Raw genomic sequence first — 22,609 nt, 5'->3', positions numbered from 1 at the left:
AATATTCGAAATCAAAATATACCATGAAGCATTTGCAATAAGTATAGCCCCCTTGGAAGTAAAAAAAATATTAACTACTGCGAATTTTTTTTTAGTTTTTACAAATTTTTCCCTAGGGCGGTTATCACTATTTTTTTCAAGGAAATTATCCATTTTTGCCTTATCACACACACAATTACAAAACAAAAAATTACTCTCATTATGTTCTATCACTCCAGAAAAAGGAGTTAAAATTTAGAGTACTCCTTAATAGAGTGAAAGAAAACGACATAAGCCATGGGAACTATTAGAAAAATCATAAAACCCTGTTTTGATCCATGGAAGTCGGATTTGTTTTTTGATAAAAAAGATTATTAATAAGCAGTCATGTGCTGGTTATTCTCTTCAGATTGGTCTTTTATAGCCCGAATACCAAGTGTGTTAAAATTTAAACCTTGAGAACCTATCCGGACTTTAACTTTTTTTTTTAAATATTTTTACAAAAATCTATCTAAACTAGTAAAACTAGTAAACTAATGTTATTATAATTTGATTAAGAAAAGATATTTTAAAAATACATATTATGTACATTCATATTTTCAAAAATTCCTCGAAGGTTTATTGAGAATACTTATAAATAATCTTGGATTAAATTTTTGATTTTTTTGTTTTTCTATTTTCAAAAAGTATGTTCAAAATTTTGTTCAGAATGAACGTTGTCATCATATTTATAAGAAGAAAGAATAAAATATAAAAGTAACAAAAGTTGAATCATTACGGACTATCTTAAACTTATAAAAAATAATTCTACTTTTGAAAATGCATTTTTCAATCGTCTTATTAAAAAATCTCAGGGAAGAAGGATTTAATTTACAATTTTTTAACCTTGATGTTTTTATAATTTCCTAGGCCCCTTTTCACAAAGGTTGAAAAAATTCAAAATTTTTTTTACCACCATCGCAATTTTCAGATAAACTTCAATTTTTTTTTCTGCAATTTCTGCTTCAACAGATATCAACCAATACCATAACCAACGTACCTAACCAAAGCAAAAGAAATCATCTTACAAAGTTAAATAACTAAAAAACGGATAGAATTCATGACAACAACTACCATTAAAGGATGCAATACCACGATATTCGGCTTTGAGAACAAAAAAAAAAACGAAATAACACAAAAAGAAAAAAAGAAATTCTGAGCCAAGAAATATGAGAATGTACCGTTTCAGATTTTTGCATGACTTGGCAAAGCCAAACAAGTTGTGGCAAATTTATGACAGCTAACACTGTTATGCATGTTATCTTTCTCTCTTTCTCTTGCTCAAGTCTTTTTTTCTTCAACATACGAATATGTATCTTCTATCTGCATTGCTCTTATGCATACAAACACATCCATATACTCCACTATTCAAGTATCCTGCGGAAAGTAACTCAGCAACAGCTAGAAAACTTGAAGGAAGAACGAAAGGTAGAAGAAGAAACTACCACCGCAAATTCACGCTTGAAGAAGTAGGAAAATGAAAAACTACTTTAAGCGAGAAAGCAATAAATTTAACTTCGTTTTCTCACTTTGAATTCATATACACTCTCATAAAACGGTTATGGACAGATAACACAGGAAAAGAATCCTTATGGCAGAGAGTCATGTGCAAAAAAACAAGTTGGCTTTTCTGTTATAAAGAAAATACTGACAAAAATTAATAAAAAGCAGATATAAAAACCAAAGAAACAAAAAAAAAAAAGAAGCTTTTGAAGAATTGACGTTGGGAAATGTGTTGTTTTTTATTCGAAATAATGTGAGGAAAATTAGATAACCGCCATTGTTCATCATGAGGTTAATATTAAAATGAACACTTTGAACGAAGAATTTTTTTTTATTGAAGAAAAAAAAGAAGAAGAAAAAAAATTGATGGAAGAAAATTTAGTAAATTAATTAAAATACCAAGAAAACCATCAGAAGCTACAAAATATGTTAAGTTCTTTAAAAACTCTTTGATGGGTGTTTCTGCAGTCTTAACAACAAAAATACAACAGAACCATTTTGTTTTACTATTATTTATTTCCCTTATCGAATGAATTTAAAAACTACCCTACTTTTAAATAAATGGCGATAAATGGTATTAAGGACTTCAATTCCTTAAGACCTCACAAGTAAAAATTCAACTAAAAAAAAATATATATAATTTTGACAGCAACTGATTTATCAATAAAATATTACAATTAAGTGGGTCACTGTGACGTATGAGTAACTTTTTTTTGTTCTTTCAACTAAATTATCAAGTTTCCGTCAAACATCGGTGTATTTTGTGTGTTTAGAGTGAATCGCGAAATTTCAAACAAAAATTAGAAAAGTTGCTTAGCATTATCTTATAGCTTTTTAATCAAACATGTAAACCTTCTCTAGGCCGTTTTTGCTTGATAATAAAACTCTTCAAACCAGAAACAATAAAAAAGTGTACGTTTATGGAATTTACGTGAAGCTATTTTTCATACGATAAGAGTCACGTTGCCAACCTTTGGCAGCAAAAAAGTTGCAAGATTTTTAAATCCCATAGCAAAACGTTTTTTTTATTCTAAAGCTCTGTATTCCGGGTGCCGGCACACAAAAAAAAAAAAACAAAAGACCAGTAAATATAGGGTTTTTTGCAAATTTTTGCTTAAGAATCTCCCAGGTGGGTTATTTGTGGAATTCATCCCCGAAAAATTACATGGCTTTTTCAAGACTTAAGACTTAAGACTTAAGACTGCTTAGCACAACAAACGAGAGTTTGTTATTCCAATCCCAATCAATAATGAGTGGTAATGGGTTGTCCTATTTGTATTGTAAAAAACATTTGAGTCAATATCAAAATAAATAAAATGAACGCTTGTAATATTAAAGGTTTTTAAAAAATAATTTGTTTAAGAAATTTTAATATACAAAACTTGAAAATTAATATTAAATTTGGTTTAACGTTACAAAACCATCCCCTTTAAGGTCCAATTTATTCACTCCCCATTAAATTGAAAGTCGCCATTAAAATTAAAAAAAATGGCAAATCGCAGGTTGTCTGTAAAGCCGGGGTGAGATTCTGTATGGCGAAAACGAACAAACGTTTTCGTGTGTGCGAAAGGTTTGATTCATACAACTTGAAAAACGAAAGAATTTGTTCTGTATCTGTCGCAAATTTTCTTTCGTTTTTCATAGACGAACGATCGTTTTCGTTTCGTTTTTTATAGAATGTACCCCCCGGTTTACGGATGATGATTTTACGTGATAAAGTCGTCAGAAAACAGGTTGTGTGCTTTTGTTTAAAATTAGTCAATTTAGGCGTTTACTTATTTCAAACAATTATAATTTACAAGAAAAAGCTAAAAAAATACATTTTTTATTTTCTCATTTTATTAATTTTTTTATTTTAAAAGCTTACAAAAAAAATTATGCAATTTAAAAGCCAAGTATTTCTTCTTAAGAATAAAACCATTTTTAAATTTTTACAATGCTCAAAAAGTATAAAAATAACACTGGTCAACAAGGTTTTTGCCACATGAACTAAAATATACTTTTCTAGTAGTTTTTGGGGTGCTGAATCCGAATCTGAAGTCAGAAAAATTTGATTGGCCTTCGTTTTTGAAATATTACCGTTAGAAAATGTCAAAAAACGTAATTTTGGCTGTTTTCGAGGTTATGTTTTTATGTGGAGTAATTAATTGTGAATAAATTTGTAACGGTGCCAATAAGAGCTAGTTTTATTCATTCAAAAAATGTTTAAATCTTTCCGATATCTCTTTTATTGCCCGAGATATTTAAAATTTAAGTAGCGGTCTTTGAATCAGAAACAACACTGGCCAACCAAATTACACTTTTTTTGCCACAAGAATCAAAATATACTTTTCTGAAGGTTTTTGGGTTGCTGAACTCGAATACACAATCAGAAAAATTCTATTAGCCTTCGTTCTTAAAATATTACCGTTATAAAATGCAAAAAAGGGTTTTTTTTTATAACGGTTATATTTCAAGAACGGAGGCTAATAGAATTTTTCCGATTGCGGATTTGAGTTCAGCAACTCAAAAACCTTTAGAAAAGTATATTTTGGTTCTTGTGGCAAAAATTCTGTGGCCAGTGACTTAAACTTTAGATTGAGTTTAGTTTCTCTTTGACTTATTAAATGAAACTAAAGATATCTCGAGCAATAAAAGAGATATCGGGAAATTTTAAACAGTTTTTGAAAGAAGAATATCTGTTCTTATAATAACCATTACAAATTTGTTTATAATGAATTACCCCACATAAAAACAGAACCTCGAAAACAGCCAAAATTACGTTTTTTGACATTTTCTAACTGTAATATTTCAAAAACGAAGGCCAATCAAATTTTTCTAACTTCAGATTCGGATTCAGCACCCCAAAAATTACTAGAAAAGTATATTTGGGTTCTTGTGGCAAAAAAAAGTTAAATTTTGTTGACCAGTGTAATTTATTGAAAACAATCATTTTCATCAAAAAAAAACAAAAAAAAAAAATTATCTTCTCACGTCATTAATTCCATTTTTTTGCCTAACAACCTATACAAAATTTTATACCATCTGAAAGCTTAGCTCAAAATATATATGTATATCGATCAGGTCTATGAGACATCTACAAAAAGAGCTAGAATTTTTTGAACTCGATCAAATTTCATTAAAAAAGGCAAAGTAAAAAGATTTATTTTTATGTTCTCACGCTATGGAATCAATTTTTTTGTTTGACAATCAATAAAAAATTGTATACCATATGAAAGCTTATTATTTCACCTTTCTTATAACGTATCAATCTCATTTCAAAAATGCCTACAAGAGAAGTAAGAATTTTTTAAAGTCAACCATGTCGATTTTCCAGACTGAGATTACGGTACTTCCCACACTGGTGGCTGTTCGGGGGGCAACAGATCTCCACTGGTGTTTTGAGGTTTTTCGCAAGTTTCTTGATTTAACATTGTGTAGCTTGTAGTTAGTCTACCGTTATGTGTGATATACCAAATGAAAGGTAATTGTATCAGGATGCTCATAAAAGTTTAATAAAATTTCTATCTGCTCTTGGTAAAAAGTTATAACCTGTTGAATTCTAAAATTTTATTTTACCGTTATCTTAAAATTGTGTTTACGAAAATAATTTAAACTTCGCACACATTTAGTCGTGGTCATGGTCTATCATTACTCCATATATTTTTATTCCTGTATCTATTAAAGAAAAAAAGATAAAAATAAAAAAACGATGAAAATCAGTTAAAAACGATCCAAAGACGTGTTTTTTAAAATTTTTTTCTTCCGTTATTCAGTCAAAACTCACTAAACGATTCTAATTTTGTGCGCATGTATGCATAAGGCAAAAACCTACATGTCCTATAAGTTTAAGATTTTTTGAACGCTCCAAAAAAAGCTAAAAATCAAAAACTACCCAAAAATACCCCTAAAAAACAAGGTGTTTTTCAAAAATTCATATTTCAAAATGCAGAGTGTTGGAAAAAAATCCGTATAAGATGCCTAATTTTTTTCCCCTCATCTTTCACCTGGCACCTTTAAAATTGGCAAAAAAAAATTTTCCTACCCAAAATCATCATTTTGTCATAGCCCCAACACGTGTATAACGTTCAAACAAAACGTTATAGCTTAGTTTCAAAATTTTTTAGAATTTTTTCTTAAATTCAGTTATTCTTAAATTAGTCTCATCTATCTATAGCCCAAAAAAAAAAAAAAAAAACAACTCTCTACAACTTCGCGTTTAGATTTTAGCCCAAATTTCATCTTTCCATTTTTACCCTGTTTACCCTATTAAATGACGGAATTTTTTAAAATCCTTCAAACGTATTTAAGTTTAGGTTAATATCCTTCAAATAAGCTATAGAAGATTTTTGTATCTCTAATAGTTTATTTTTTAATTTTAATTGAAATTTTTGCTGCACTGCTAAAGTGCGAGAGTGGAACGGGAGAAAATGGCGTCACTTTTTTGTGGTGGCTGCCAGGTTCATCGATTTATAAGACGTTATCACGTCAAAAAATTTTAACTTTTTTTTAATAATAATGTTTTTTTTTTCTGAAAATTATTCTTAATTTTAATATTAGAGTTACCAAAACGTACCTATAGTACCTATATCACAAGTAAAAATATATTATTTTGAAAGTAAGTGGCATATCAATAAATTACATATTACAATTAAGTGGGTCACTGTGACGTATGAGCAACAATTTTATTTTGCAATTGTAAAATTTAACGCAAATTGTTCTTAATGATTCTTTTAATTAAATTTGGTGAGCTTTAAAAAAAAAATAAGTTACTGTCGTCGCGACGCTTCGGACATAGGTGTTCAAAAACACCCAATTAAAATTATAGAAATTGCTTAGCATTGTTTTAAAGTTTTCAAATTCATAACCTTTTTAGGTTGTTGATGGCTATATATATACTCTGTGACTTATTTGTACTAAATTTCCAATCAAACATATCAAATGGCATACTTTACGGCAGATCCTAAAACGTTTTTTTTTTGCCCAATCCTTAGGTTTGGAAATTATTAAAAAATTAAGATATTCACGTCCATCCTTTTGCTAAGTGAACAGATGTCCACTTTGTTTCATTGAAACACATGACTTATATATGAGCAAGCTGCTACTGTTTCTAGTTTAATATGATATCCTTTTAATAAGTAATTTTACCACATAATCTTCTGCGTAAAACAAAAACACAGAAAACTTACTCCAAAACAGACACACATACATCATCATCATCATCATCATCATCAACAACATCACATATAAAACAACTTAAGTCGCTTTTAACGAGATTGCATTTTGTATAAAAACTTTTTTACTTTAAAAGTGAAAATAATTGGATTAACTGGCATTTTATGGCTCATCCATCATATCTCTTTTCTAATCCTTTTAGCATCGTTACCCAAATAAGGATAAACCATCGCATATATGTAAACCATATGGCATATGTTTTGCATGTGTTTGTATAGAATGTTAACGGCAAAATTTTATAAAACTTTTACTAACCACCATTACCCACCTACACCTCAAATTCCAGTTGTTAACAAATTTCAACAAAAATACCAATATCTGAGTTCGTTTTATGGTATTTTCTCCTTCCACAGGCAGGGTTTCAAGAGGGGTTAGGAATATTGGTGAAAAAGGACAGTTATGTTTGTACAGTTAAGCCATAATTATTATTAATGTCATGTTTCGTATTCATTTGATTGGCCAGAGGAATATTTCATTAGCTTGCACACTCATTTAGATCCCCAAAAACTATGTTTTATTATTTTTTTTTTTTTTGTAATTTTCATCAATAAATAAACGTTATTTAAGCCTTTGAAAAATAAAATCGTATTCATGATTTGAAACTCTTAATGAGGATATTTATGAATTTTGAGTTTATACAAAACGATGTTCATTTAAACATATTTTTGAAAATGCATATTATTCGATTTTAATTAGGTTATCATTTTATTGAGGTTTTGAACTGGATATAGTACATAATTATCAAATGAAAAGTTACTGTAAGCCCTTTGGGATGTGCTTAAAATACATTCAAAAAAAAAAAAAAAAATCATACTAATTACATAAAAAATAATTGTCATGATTTCGATTTCAATACAAAGGTATGTAATTTTAGAACATATTTTTGAAAAAAAAAAAAAAAAATTAAAACAAACATTATCGGTAAACTGGTAATTGATAGATGCACAATCGATTGGCTTTATAAAAGTTTGAAGACAACATTGTACTTTGTACAAATACAAGGGAAGAATCTCATCAAAAATCTATTGTTGCACTGCCTTTGTCCTTCAATCCAGATTATATCAACAACGGCATTGAAAATCAATGAAAAAGCATTTTAGAAATCCAAGTTTTTCACACGTTCTTAAATGAATCTCACCTATATCCTATATAGGCTATTGATTATGTAGTTTAGAAAGGAACTAAGACGTTCACGGGTTTTTATTGCAATGGGTTCAATGGGTTATAAGAGAAGATAAAACCGCGGAGTGCTATTAAATGAGAGGGGTGCAAAAGCCCCCTTTGGTTTTTTCAATATACCAAGCAAAATTCTGATATATTGCACATAAAACGTTTTGTAGAGAATTAAATTTCCTATTGGAATAATGTTTTTTTAAAATTGAAAAAAAAAATTTCCATACCAAAATAGTCGAAACAATCATAAAAAAAATATCAAAAAAATCGATTTTTTGAGTTTTTTTGCTTTTTCAATTGTACATTTTTTTTGGGTTGAGATAGACATAAACATTGCTCTAAAGAAAAAAAGAAGATTAAATTTCCCTCAAAATGCTGTACTCACTAAATTTTTAAATATTGTAGGTGTTGCCGTTGTGTTCAAATATTTTTTTTTTGTGTTTGAAGTTAATTAATAAGAAAATTGCATCTATCGCTTGAACGATGAAAGATTGTCCCTTACTCCCATTTTTTTTCTTTTGGCATCAATAAATTTACCTTTGAAATTTAAGAAAAATTTTTGAAAAAAACAAAATTTTTGTTCACAAAAATCTTCAATTAAATTAAAAAAATCAAAAGGGCAACACCGGCAATTTTTAATCTATATACCTTACTTTTAACTACCGACACGTTTGGAAAAAAAGATTATCAAAATCTAAGCTGTTCGGCCGGGTTCCCTAATATTGCCAATTTTTGAGCTTTAGTTACTCCACTACTATAAGTTTGAGTTTTTTCAAGCTTCCAAAAATTTCAAAAAATAAAAAAAAAAATTCTCTTAAAAAATAGTTGTTTTTCAAAAATTAATACTTCAAAAGTCAGGTCCTTAAAAATAATGCGTTTTAAATGTTCTTAAATATATTTTCTCGTTTTCTTTAATGGGTATAGATCAAAGTTCTCTAAAAAATTCCTCCAACCTACAGTAGATATGTTTTTGAAGTTCATTACTCAATATTGAATTTTTTTAAATTTTTCCAACACATATTGCCATTCTTCTAACAAGTCTATCCTACGGATACAAAAAAAATAAGTTTTCTACGACTTACCATTTAGAAAATAAATTGTTTTTTTTTTACCATGTCGTTTTACCCCTATTTACCCTTTTCATTTACTTATTGAATTGTAAGAAATCCTTTATATTAACTTTTAGGTTATTACCTTTCAGAAAAAATTGAAGCACGTGTACTTTGAGGACGGAAGCAAAAAAAAGGCTCTTCTTCAACCCCATCTATTTAATATAATAAGATTTCTTATGGAAGTAAATAGAATCTGTTTAAATCAAAATGAACTTCTTTTTATTTTAATAAGAAGTGTCTTCTTTAAACAAGTAAATAAGTGTACCGCTGAATCCTGAGCGTTTGTTAGTTGTTTATTACTTATTTTGTTTAACAACACCGCGGGGTTACTTCGGTGGGAGTTAATACACTGCTTCATTTGCAGAATTTGAAAACTGAATATTAAAATGAATTGATGCTTCTGAAGCTTTTCTTTAAAAAACTTGTCGATTTTTTTTTCATGTTTATTTTATATCTTCTTGATGAAACTGGGTTTTAATTGCACATTTCTTTTGAATTTAAAGAAATTTTGAGAATAAACCCAACCTAGCACCTAACCCGCAGGTAACATAAAGCTGACTTATTTTATTGGAATTGTTTATTTTACGTCAAATATTCATTTCAAAAAAGATCCTCATCAAACGTTGTTTAAATTTTCTCATTGAGATGAATCCTTATTTGAATTGTGGGGTTGTATTGATCGTAGGGTGTTATTTCAGATCACTAGTGGAATTTCCAGGTTTAAGGGAGCGCCGGTAACCGTGTCAACAATATCATCATTAAAATACACGGATAATTTAAAAATATTTTCTAAATACCCAAACTATACTCACGGGTAAGGCTGTTAAAAAAAGTTATTTTATTTTTTTTTTTTTTATTTTATTCAAAAACTAGAAGACATAGGTTATTATTTACAAAAGTTTCTTAAATTTGGAACTTTTAGCTGCCAAACTTATGTCTTAGTACAAATAGTCTTAACTTTGAATAGTGTGATATTTATTTTTATTAATTTAAGCATATTCCCCACAATTTGAAAAAAAAGTTAAACAATATTTAAGTAGACAAAAATCTAATGAAAAATAAAATTAAAATAATAAAAAATATCACTGATAGTTTTTAGTTTTCGAAAAAGAAATTAAAAAAAAAGGAGTTGAGTTTACCAGCTACTTTCGTGTTTGAATGTTTGTAATGTCTCAAACGTTTTTCTAAATATTTTGACCTTTAAAAACGATTGAATAAAATAACTTAATTTGAAAATTTTAATAATTTTTTAAATTATGGTTTTTGAAAAGATATGGAAAGAAAAATGTAATTTATTTTGAATACTTTTAAAAATAAAATTGCTCCTCAAGCTTAAAACGGGTGGTTTTTAACTTCTTAATTTCGGTAAAATTATTCATTTGATAAAGAGCGCAAACAATGGCAAACCAGTTGTTTACTATATTGTCCAATAGATGCAACAATAATATCCAAAGAAAAATTTGGTAACTGTGGCGTATACGTACTATTTTTTAAGCACTTTTTTCATTTTTGAATAATTTTTTTTTCATCTGCATAATGTTTTTATTTTATTCTTTAAGATAACATAAAACCTGCAAAATTTCGTTAATTCGCCCCACGTTTCGCATTTTTTCAATGACCTGTATATAACACAAATTTATTGACTTTCGTCTCTATTGTTGTAATGTTTTTAAAGGAATTTTACCACCAAATTAAAAAAAAAAAACAACTCTAAGATTTAGAGCTCTAACATAAACCATTCAAGTTTGAAAAATAAGTTTATTTTCTGAAGCGTTATTACTTAAATAAAAAAAAACAGTATTTTTATAAAACTTAAAGCTAAATTTTTTACTACAGCAGTTTTTTTAATAAATTTAAAAAAATATTCTAATAGTTCCGCATTCCATTGTGTTTTCTTATAACCCGAGAAAAAAAAAGTATAATGATGTAAAGGTTACTGAAGCTGATAATATTTTTTTTACCACAACACATATTATACATCTATAAAGGAGCCATCATCTGCGATGGTGGAAAATTTCAATATTAATTTTTATGCTCATGGAACCTTGAATGAAGTACGGTTATGTTTATATTTTATATATGTATGTATACTCGTAACCTAACATTGACGTACAGACTTGACGTTCTTTAACGAGTTTATGTCAATTTAAAAGCACGTAGGCGTAGTAGAATAAGTGGATGTGAGGTTGAAATGTTGTTTAACTTTTTTTTTTTTTTTTTTTAACTCAGGAAGAGTTTGAGTTAGAAGAAGAAAAGAAAGAACGAAAAAAAATATAATATTAAAGGCATACCACAAAGTAAACATAAACGAGAGAAATATAGGTGATGGGATATGGACTACCGCATAGACCGCCATCATAATAACACTCCTCGTAAGACCAAACTCAAATATTATACTTTAACTTGTGGAAGAAAAGTTCTTCGAAGAGTTTAATCTTTTAGAAAATCGGTTAAAAAGATAAACGAATGTGGTTTTAAGCGAAAAATTGACAAATAATTTTTTTTTTTTTAATTTTTGAAAGATGATGAGGTATTCTAAAATAAGAATATTTTGTTGGAAAATATTAGACAGATTTTCATTATGTTTGATTAATTTTTTAGATGATTCGAATAAATGGTTTTTGAGCAGTTGGTTGTTATTAATAGAGAGTTGGCTAAGCAAAACATTGCGCACTTTGTCAAAAAAGCATGTAAAGAGATTGGGCAAAGTTTATCCATATACTTACATACATTGAGCAAGGTATATACATACTGCTTATGTTAACTCAAATTGAAGTGTCTGTATTTTAGTTTTCATTTGGTGATTAGGCTGTATTTTTAGAATTAAGTGGATTTTAGTAACTACGCCATGTTTTTAAACAATATAATTTAAATTAAAGAAGAATTCTGGCAGGTTTATTTAATTTTTCAAAAAATATTCTACTGTTTTATTAACGATGAAATACTTTTTTTTTTCATTTTTATTTTAACTTCAACTAACTTCCAAATGAAAGTCTATAATATAATATGTATATAGTGGAGTAACTAAAGCTCAAAAATTAGCAATATTAGGGAACACGGCCGAACAGCTTAGATTTTGATAATCTTTTTTTTCAAACGTCGGTCATTAAAAATACTTTAAAGTCTATAGATTAAAAATTGCCGGTGTTGCCGTTATGATTTTTTAAATTTAATTGAAGATTTTTGTGAACAAAAAACAAATTTTTTTCAAAAATTTTTCTCAAATTTCATAAATTAATTGATGCCAAAAGATTGTCTAGGAAATTCAAGGAAAAAAAATACATGGGAGTGAGGGACAATCTTCCATAGTTCAAGCGATAGATGCAATTTTCTTATTAATTGACTTCAAACACAAAAAAAAAATATTTGAACACAACGGCAACACCTACAATATTTAAATATACATTTTTAAAAAGCTAGAAGCTTAGTCATATATGTAAAATTAAAATTAAGTTAATTGAATAAACGGCTTTTGAAAGAATGGTAATTGAACTCAGATTTTTGAAAAAAAAAAAAATTATTGAAAAATTTTAACATGTCGTTTTTTAAACTTGGTCGTAATATAAAATGCATTTATTTTCAAATTTTTTTGGCCGCATTTATTATGATTTCAAATTATAAAAGGAAATGTCAATATGTATTACGGTTTATGAACAAAATTAAAAAGTATTTCATTTTCGAAGAACTTTTTTTAATAAAAGTTTTGAAAAAAAATGTAACTTATTTTTTTTTTTTTAAGTTCAACATCTAAACAAAAAATTATTTTTTATTCATTTAATAACCCTTACTGTTGAAAGTTAAATAGCAAAAATTTTAAGTTCCTATTTACCACAGTCTTTGAGAAAATTAATTATTTCAATGCAAACATTCAGTTTTAATAAAAAAAAACCATTGAAATTGAAGTAATTTTTCATTTTTTTTTCAACTGATAATATTTATGGCCAAAAATTTTTTTTTAAATAAATTCATATTTTATTAGAAAAAGTTTGGAAAAAAGTCATTTAAAATTTTTCTAATAACATTTTTTTTTTAATTCTGAGTTTGAGGACCATTTTTAAAAAAAGTCTTGATTAAATTTAGTGGATTTAAATTTAAGAGATAAGAATGAGCTTCTGGCTTTTTAAAAATGTATTTTAAAATATCGTAGGTGTTGCCGTTGTTTTCAAAATATTTTTTTTGTGTTTGAGGTCAGAATGTTAAAAAATTGCATTAATCGCTTAAACGATGGAAGACTGTCCCTTTTATATATGCCTTTTATATATTTTCCTTAAATTACCTAGAGAATCTTTTGCTATCATTTGTTTTATGAAATTTAAGCAAAAAAAATGGTTTTGTTAAAAAAAAATTAATTTTAATTTTAAAAAACAATACGGCAACACCGGCAATTTTTAATCTAAAGACTTTAAAGTATTTTTAATTACCTACGTTTGAAAAAAAATCGTCAAAATCAGAGCTGTTCGGCCGGGTTCCTTAATAATTTGCTTTAGTTACTCTACTAATAATGAAAATGCATTGTAATCATACTGAATATGAAAAAAATCAATCTGGTAGTTCAGATTTTTCAGAGAGTTGTTTAGGATTGTGAGCCAATGGACATCTAAAGTGTCGAACGTATCGTTGTCAAAAGTGCATAAATAGCAAAAATGATAAACCATGGTGCTTAAACTTATAAAATGTCTTATAATTTGAGCTTAAAAATATTTCTGCAAATCTATTGGGTTCCAAAACATTGCTTATAGAATTTCGTCGAGTTTGTTGAGTTATAGAGTATTTTTTTCCTTTAAACGGTGAATTCCATTTTTGAACATGTTGCATGTACGTTGACTATTCTGTCTATAGATGACAAGTATTTTTTTCGGGTCAGGAGAAAATTGGAAGTTTTAATCAAAACCAACAATACGATTATGAAGAAGTCCAAAAAAGTGGTTTTTGTCATTCCGTCCGGCGGTAAATTCGTGTAACTGTACAAAAAGCTACAACCTAAACGGGCGGATTAGCTTGACATTTTGAAGGAGTAACTAATCAGCAAAAAACCTTGGCCTTGTATAGACTTGAAACGTTCAAAGGGTTTGTTGAATTTAAACAGAATGCATATAAGATCCACCATCTCTAACGATTTCTGCAGAAGTTGCATGGATGAAGAAGAAGAGGAAACTGTTCAACATCTTCTGTGCACCTGCCCTGCTCTCTCTATTAGAAGGAAACTCCATCTAGGACACTAGCGATCTAGTGAAAACGGACGTTAAAAGTCTATCACTATTCATTAGAAGCTCCGAGTGGTCCGGCTAGTGAATTCCTAAGTTACTAGTCATCTGTGGCATCACAATGGATTCATAAGGGTCTAAGTGTGTCGGGTAATTTGCATGGCAACCACTACTACCTAACCTGCTTCAAAACAAGGATAAGATAAACAAGATGATAAGTATTCACTCATGTATTTAAGGGCCATATTAAAAATGGAAAATACCAAATATTTTTTTTAGAACAAAAAAATCAATTTCCCACTAAAATTAGCTTTAGCCCATACAAACCTTCATAAATTTTGTTCACTAGAGACTTTTGACACACCTTACTGTTATGTTTTTATTTGTTTCGAGTGCTTTGGTTACCCCAGGAGTTTCGCAAAAAGACATTTGAAACTATTTCAAACAGTTCACAGTACACTAGGGTGTATACGTACTATTTTCATGTAATTTTTCTTATTTCTGATCTGACTTTATTCTATTTTCTAGGAAAAAAAAAATGCTTTGTATTTTGTTTAATTTTTAGAATACATGTCTATTATACACTACAATTAAAAGATATTCGTGTTCATAAACCATTTAATACTTTTGGAGATTTTTTTTTGTTAGAGTTTAGTCTCTGTTAATTAAGGACTGAATTCATATTCATCATCATCACTGTAGGCGAGATTTTTCTCTACTGAACGTTTGAGTAAACTTTCTTATTGGAGAAATTCTAAGTTTCCACTATTTCAAAATTTGAGACAACGCTAATTTTTCACTATTTCGAATCAGATAAATTTCATTATGGGTGATATAAAGCAAACAAATTTCCTCATGTCAAGATTTGACTCGACTTCAAAAAATGGTCATTTGACCATTTTTTAATTTTTCTCTGAATAAAACCTTCACTTGAACCAATGTTCAAGTTGTGAAAAATCTCAATTTGAGTATCGACAATGATATCCGATGTTAAACAAAAATAGTTCAAAATTGTTGCCTCTAGAGGGCGCCAAAATCAATTTTATAAAACTTTTTATAACCCATAAATCAGCGGTCAAAGAAGACGCTTGTATCGATGCTGACATTTTTACAAAAAATGTTTGTTAAACATTGCTGCCGATTACTTGATCATAATATGTAAGAGACGGCAGCCAACATTTTTTTTTTATAGACAAGAGTTTTATTTAAAATTTTGTTTACATTTTTATCTTCAACTTGGTAATTAAAAATGAATATCAAAATAATACTTTTTATTTAAAAACAATTTAATGTTGTTTTATATTTGAACAGGGTTACCATATATCTAGATTTACCTTTACAATTTTTAAATATTATTTTATTAATTGTTTTGAAAAGCATTTCTTTTCTTAAATAGGGTTGCCACCTTCAAATCTTCATTTTTGTATCGGCTTATCTTTAATGTATCACTTAGGCTAAATGAACTTTTTTCTTTGAGAAATCACGTTCAAGTAAAACTGTTGTCGTAGCTTCAAATGTATCATTACAAAGTAACAATGCAATCATCTAACCAATTATAAGCTTCTTGGTAATCAAACTGAACATGAGTCATTCGGGGAATCATCAAAAGATGTTGTGATTCATTTTGTATTCTTATTCATATTTTTCTTTGTCAATAAATTTATAAAAAAAATAAGAAAAAGTAAAGATGAATTCTACAGAAAAAAAACTCTACTTGAATTCTACATTTTATTAAACACAGGAAACAGATTTGAAAAAAAAAAAACAATTTATGAAAGAGAGTCATCTAAATTGATCTAAAATACTGTCAAAACTTTCTAATCAAAAATTTAACAATAGCTTTTAAGAAACTTACCATTTTCATTAACTTCACTACCCGCTTCATCGACATCAGCCAGAAACGAACCACCACCCTCAATCGAAGATGGTGACAATAGTTGGTCCTTAGATTTTCTATGCCCAAAACGTGCAAATATTTTCGACCGACTATTCCTTCTCTTATTGCCACCACCACCGCCACCTGAACTTGACACATTTGATTCATCGCCAATTCCATCGCTAGCATTTGAAGCATTATGATGATGACTATGTGACGTTCCCATGGTGTCGTATATTGAATTAAATTTTTAATTTCTTTCAATTCAATACAATTAAATTTTTTCTTTGATAAAAAAAATTGTTTTTATTTTTGTTGTCTTTCAAAAACAAACAAAAAATTCGATGAAAAAAAAAATTTCTCACACCCAGTGTAATTTTTTTTTTTCTATTTGACACAATTGTACACAAGTCGAACACAAATACGCGACACCATCATGAGCGCACGCCCTCGGGAGAACATTATTTTTTTTTTTTTTGTGTTTTGTTGTTTTCAAGTGTCAATTGACAGAAATTATAATTCCTAGTCTTGGGGATGGGGGAAATCTATTTTCCAAATGAAGAAATTCATTGGTTCCTAAAGAAATTATCATTCCACCCTCTATATAATTCACACCCTTGCCAATCCAGCTACTTCGTTAGCAACCATAATTTATTTTTTTTTCTATTTCCTTATTCAACCAAACAACACAATATTTTGACATGCAGCATTTCTATGGATAGTAATAAATTCATTCCAACACTTTTTTTTTTTCTTTTTTGACACATTTACCGGCAACAAACATTGACATTGGCAGCAAAACCGTAATTTGTTGGGGTTTTACTTTCTTTCTTCGAATTGTCTCGATATTATTTGCTTAGCAGAAAAGAAATGATAAATTATTCCCAAAAAAAAATAACACACTAAAAAAATATAACGAGAAAACTTCCACACCTTAACACTAAATAACTGACATCTATCGTATAGGGGTGGTTGGGGTTGTGTGTGGCGATACAATTGGAGAACTGTCAAAGTGACAGCTTAAGCCCGGTTACGGTTATATGTGATGGAAGAAAAATCGATATATCCGTTTTGGGAGAGCTTACGCGCAAACTCGAGACTTATGTCAAAAGTTCTGCAGTGAAATTGTGGACCATGTGTATCTGGGAACTATACAAATTCGCGTCATCATTTGAGGGATGCTATAGGTTAGCTACATTCAAGACCTAGATTCCGAGATTCGTTTGATTCCGAAAATTTGCCATTAAATTAACGGTGACTGGTTGTGTTTGTGACTAAGTGATTGTTCGTTGAGTAGGTCATGATGGGGATGGAAGGGGGTTGATTGTGCATCATATAATCTTGATAGGGGATTGTTGTTGTTGTTTTTGGATTTTGTTTTGCATCTGGTGAATGTGATAATTGGCCATAGTCAATTTAGATTGAAAATAAAAGCAAAACAACAACAAAACAAAAAAAAATAATGGAAAAATAAAAGAAGAATTAAAATCTAATGGAAAAAAGTTTTTTGGATTTAGATTGGGGTCGATATTAGAGGGATGAAACTATAAAACCGATAAAATGAATACAAAACAAAAAAGTACACTAGCTGGTCAGTATAACCGTCCTCCGCCGCCGATCCGTGAACCACCGTGATCCGTTGAGAATCGTTTCAATTCAAATACTGAATTGTAATTATGTGTGCTTTTTGTGGTTATCTTTAAAATGTTTTTTTGATTTTTTTTTTTTGTTCTTGTTTTGCTAAACCATATATTGTGGGCTATGTTATGTTAGTGTAGGGGTGATTTCTCCCCACTATTTTGAAGCGCACACTATTGTTATAATCAACGAAAAACATATGTTAGTCGGACATGCAAAGTGCCGAAATCGAATCGAAACGCGATAATGGAATGTGTTCAAGTTCGAAATGGTTTTTTTTTACCCTCACTTTGGCACTATAGAGATGGTTGGTTGTGTGAAGGGGTTTTGAGGGGGGAAATTATTTAATTTGTAGTTTTATCAATTTTTAGGTTTTTTTTTTTTTGTTCTTTGTGTGGTGATAAAGTTGAACCGAATTTGAGGTTTTTTTTTTATTGAAAGAAAGGGAAAAAATAAACTTTATGGAAAATAGATGATGTACATAATAAGGGAACATTTTTACAATTAGTCTGCTTTTATTCGTAAATCGTGGATACAAGAAGGTTAAGGACAAGTTTTATACATTTCTTCTTTAATTTAATGATTTTAATTTTGTTTTTATTGAATTTATTAAATATGAAGTAAGCTTTTTTTTAACTTAAATTACTCCAGAGGTGTAGATACTTTGAGTTGCAGGGGCCTTAGAGCAAGACTAAATTTTGGGGCGTCTTCGATACTTGGGGCCCCTTCGATGTAGCAAGTAAAAAAAAATTAAAAAAAAAGAACATATGTATACGCCAGTACTTTTTTTTGTTCAAGTGATATTTTTATGGGCCCTAAGATAATATATAAGTTTTCTTTCAAAAAAGTAATTTATTTTTTTTTTGAGCCCCTTAGGTAGGTACTAAACTCTGAAAAAAACGTTTTCAATTTCAACAATTTTATACTCTGTCCCAAGAAAATATAATTTAAAAGCGCAAAGCTCTTCATATAGCTAAAGCCTATATTTACGTTCTCATTTTAAGAATAAAATATTGAACCAACAATTTATTTCTTTTAAAACCAAAAGTAAAAAAAAATCATGTGTGCAATTCACACGTGGTAGAAGTGAAACCTTAAAAAATAATTTTTGTTGCAAAAAAAAAATAGAAAAAATCTACCTATTTTTATTCTATCACCTTCAAATCCATGTTTTTTATATGACAACCTATATAAATTTTATATCATCTGAAAGCTTATTGTCTAAGCTCAAAATATATATATCTATCAGGTCTATGAGACATCTACAAAAAGAGCTAGAATTTTTTGAACTCAATCAATTTCCATCAAAAAAGCAAAAAAAAACCTATTTTTGTCTTCTCACGCTATTAAATCCATTTTCTTCCCTAACAACCTATTAAAAATTTTATACCATCTGAAAGCTTATTGTCCAATTTTTTTAAACTCGATGCAATTTCATCAAAAAAAGCAAAAAAAAACATTTAGTTTTATGTTCTCATGCTATTAAATCAATTTTTTTGTTTGGCAACCTATAAGAAATATATACCATGTGAAAGCTAATCATTTCACCTTTCATATAACGTATCAATCTTATTTCAAAGATGTCTACAAGAGAAGTTAGAATTTTTTAAAGTCAACCATGTCGAATTTCCAGACTGAGATTACGGTACTTCCTACACTGGTAGCTGGTCATCGCCAACAGATCTCCACAGGTGTTTTGAGGTATTTTTAAATTTTTTCAATTTAAGATTGTGTAACTTGTAGAGCACGTAACGTTATGTGTGATATATCAAATAAAAGGTTATGTTATCAGCATGCGTTTTAAAGTTAAATCAAATTTGTATGTGCACTAGATCAAAAGATATAACGTGTGTTGGAAAAGAACATCTTTTTACCGTTATCTCCAAATTTTGAATATGAAATTAATTGAAATTTTGTACAGTTATAATTTATTTAATTACCTACCTACAGTACAAATTTCATTTTTCTATCTATTAAAACAAAAAAAGAGTGTGTGTACACATGTACACGCGACTGAAGTTATACTTCTCATTCAGTATATGTAAATGAATTTCATTTGACATTTTTAACTTCTATTATTAAATTAATTAATCCACAATTCGTTTTTTTACATTTTTATCAAGTGAACAATAAATTAATTCTTTCATCCTCCTTGCGTCCATGTAGTTTTCAATTTATTCTGTGAAATTTACTCATGTTGTGCGGTTCAGAACGTACGGTATATGGTTAACGAAAGTAAATGAATTGCGCATAAAATGTGCGATATGGTAATTTTATGAGAATTGTGTGTGCTTCAGCACTAGTAGTAGCAATATGCAACTTGCAGGGTTGCTACAAAGCTCAAAAGTGAGCTGAGCTCAGCTCACAGCTCAGCTCAAATTTTGAGCTAGCTCACTTTTGAGCTATGTACCATAGCTCAGCTCATTTGAGCTGAACTGAAAGTGAGCTAAGCTGATGGTTGAGCTGAGTTGTTGGGTGAGCTTAGCTGTCGGTGAGCTGAGCTGAGCTGTTGGGTGAGCTAAGGTAAAGTGAGCTGAGCTGTGATGGGTGAGAGGATACATTGATTTTTATTTGGAAAGTATAATGAAATATGAAGATATTTTAAACTTTTATAAAACACCATAGCTTAAGATGTTTGGTTCTAGTTATTAATGGAATTATTTTAACACATAGATATTTTTATAAATAAAGCAGATAATTTTTCGTGATCGTTTCTCTTGGTTTTTTTTAATAGTAGATATATTTCTATTTTTTTAGTAAAATATTTCTTTTTTTATCATAAAAAAAAAAATCCGGTACAATCCGGTTTTTCTACTTTTTTCAAAATTCCGAGAAAATCGCGTTTGAAAGTTGGGCTAAATTTTTTTTTCGAAAAATCCCCGAATCTTTGAACGCTCCTGGAAGCTAAACCGCTTTAGAGCCATTTTTGGGAGTGGTGCCAAATGATAGCTTGTGTCATGGGCCTACGCTTTGCACATTGTCAGATTTTAAAAAAATCGCCTTCCATGTTAAACCGCCACATCATGCCTATTTTTTCAGAATCGTGCCTATTATTTTTTTACTCTTAAGTTCTCCCGGTTTGAGAACGCGTGGACCTACAGGGATGGGAGTTGTACCCAAATGTAGGTTTGAGTCCCCGCTACCTTTTGGCATCAAAAATTTTATTTTCATTTTTTTCAAAATTCCGCGATATAGGCGTTGGAATGCTTTGATCTAGAGACAGGGGAGTGGTGCCATATGAAAGGTTATATTCTCAGCTACCCGATAGTGGTAAAATCCGGTTTTTCGATTTTTTTTCAAAATTCCGAGAAAATCGCGTTTGAAAGTTGGGGTAAAATTTTTTTTCGAAAAATCCCCGAATCTTTGAACGCTCCTGGAAGCTAAACCGCTTGAGAGCAATTTTTGGGAGTGATGCTTAATGATAGCTTGTGTCATGGGCCTACGCTTTGCACATTGTCAGATTTTTAAAAAATCGCCTTCCATGTTAAACCGCCACATCATGCCTATTTTTTCAGAATCGTGCCTATTTTTTTTTTACTTTTAAGTTCTCCCGGTTTGAGAACGCGTGGACCTACAGGGATGGGAGTTGTACCCAAATGTAGGTTAGAGTCCCCGCTACCTTTTGGCATCAAAAAATTTTTTTTCATTTTCTTCAAAATTCCGAGATATAGGCGTTGGAAGTTGGGGCGCTCACTTTCAGCTCAGCTCAAATGAGCTAAGCTATGGTACCTAGCTCAAATTTGAGCTGAGCTGTGAGCTGAGCTGAAATGTGAGCTTTTTGCAACCCTGGCAACTTGCCACATGTAAATTACCACATGCAACTTGCCACATGCAACTTGCCACATGTAACTTGCCACAGGCAACTTGCCACATACAACTTGCCACACGCAACTTGCCACATGCAACTTGCCACATGCAACTTGCCACATACAACTTGCCACACGCAACTTGCCACATGAAACATGTTACTTGCAACGTGTTGTGTGTTTTATGTTTGCCGTACTGCGGCGTACTGCATTTTTAAATACTTAAGTACTGCCTACTCCAAAGGTAAAACGACAGCCCTGCTACCCAGGGTGATCGCGTCATAATCCCTTTGACATTCTTGTCAAAAAGTAAATTTTCATATCCACCCTCCCATAAGAAGTATAACTTCAAAAAGTTATAACAAGTTGAAGTCGTGTCGCGTTTTCGTTTCATCTTGTTTCAAATCACTACGATACTAAAGAAGTTTTCACTTCAAAAATCTTGGTAAAATTTGTCGTCGCCAAAGTTCGCCACCCTTGTCTCGAGCCTTCTCAGCCTTACTGGTAAATCCAACACTGATTTTGTTCATATACATATAAGGTTATGTGTTGGTCAGGAAAAGCGATACAATAATTAAGAACAAATCTGAGTTTCTCTGTAATAAGAGTTTATTTTGTTTATTATTTACAAATTCTAACTTAAAATAATTAACAATAAAATATCACCTGTAATAAGAGAAACGACATTTAATGTTAATAAATTAAAATATCGATTCCTAACTACGCGCTTATAGTTTTAGCAAAACTTATATTTTGACAATTGAAAATGATTTGTTATTGTAGTGTGGTCCATCTGTTTACGTTTGGAAGAATGACAGACTGAACAGAGGGTGATTCATTACATTAAAGACAATAAATGTTCTTTACATACATTTGGGGTATTCCATGAAAAAGTAAGCCGGAAAAAAACTATGCGAAAATTCCTATTTTTGATTCATACTAAAATAACAATTAATTATTTTAATCCATTGGTTTGTGTTAGTAAAATGAAAATCAGTTATTTATGGTTAGATTATTCCAAGAATTTAAATCAGTAAAATCAAGTGATATTTTAACGTTAAGGCT

General features: G+C 29.6%; 1 protein-coding gene across 2 annotated transcripts in view; it reads right to left on the bottom strand.

Annotated features, from left to right (window-relative positions):
• LOC129913446 (protein cappuccino) overlaps positions 1–17,714 on the bottom strand; it is a 109,296-nt gene extending 91,582 nt beyond the window's left edge. The window contains exon 1 of one of the 2 annotated variants that reach the window (XM_055992138.1): positions 16,080–17,714. In XM_055992138.1, the coding sequence (XP_055848113.1) occupies positions 16,080–16,326 (247 nt within the window). In that variant the 5' untranslated portion in view covers positions 16,327–17,714. The remainder of the gene's footprint in view (positions 1–16,079) is intronic. The other variant, XM_055992145.1, reaches the window with a different exon arrangement.
• Between the last annotated feature and the right edge of the window lie 4,895 nt (positions 17,715–22,609).

This window comes from Episyrphus balteatus, chromosome 1 (assembly GCF_945859705.1).
Source record: "Episyrphus balteatus chromosome 1, idEpiBalt1.1, whole genome shotgun sequence".
Classification (NCBI taxonomy): domain Eukaryota; kingdom Metazoa; phylum Arthropoda; class Insecta; order Diptera; family Syrphidae; genus Episyrphus; species Episyrphus balteatus.
The sequence above is the reverse complement of the archived record's forward strand: the minus strand, read 5'-3'. Positions and strand labels throughout refer to the sequence as shown.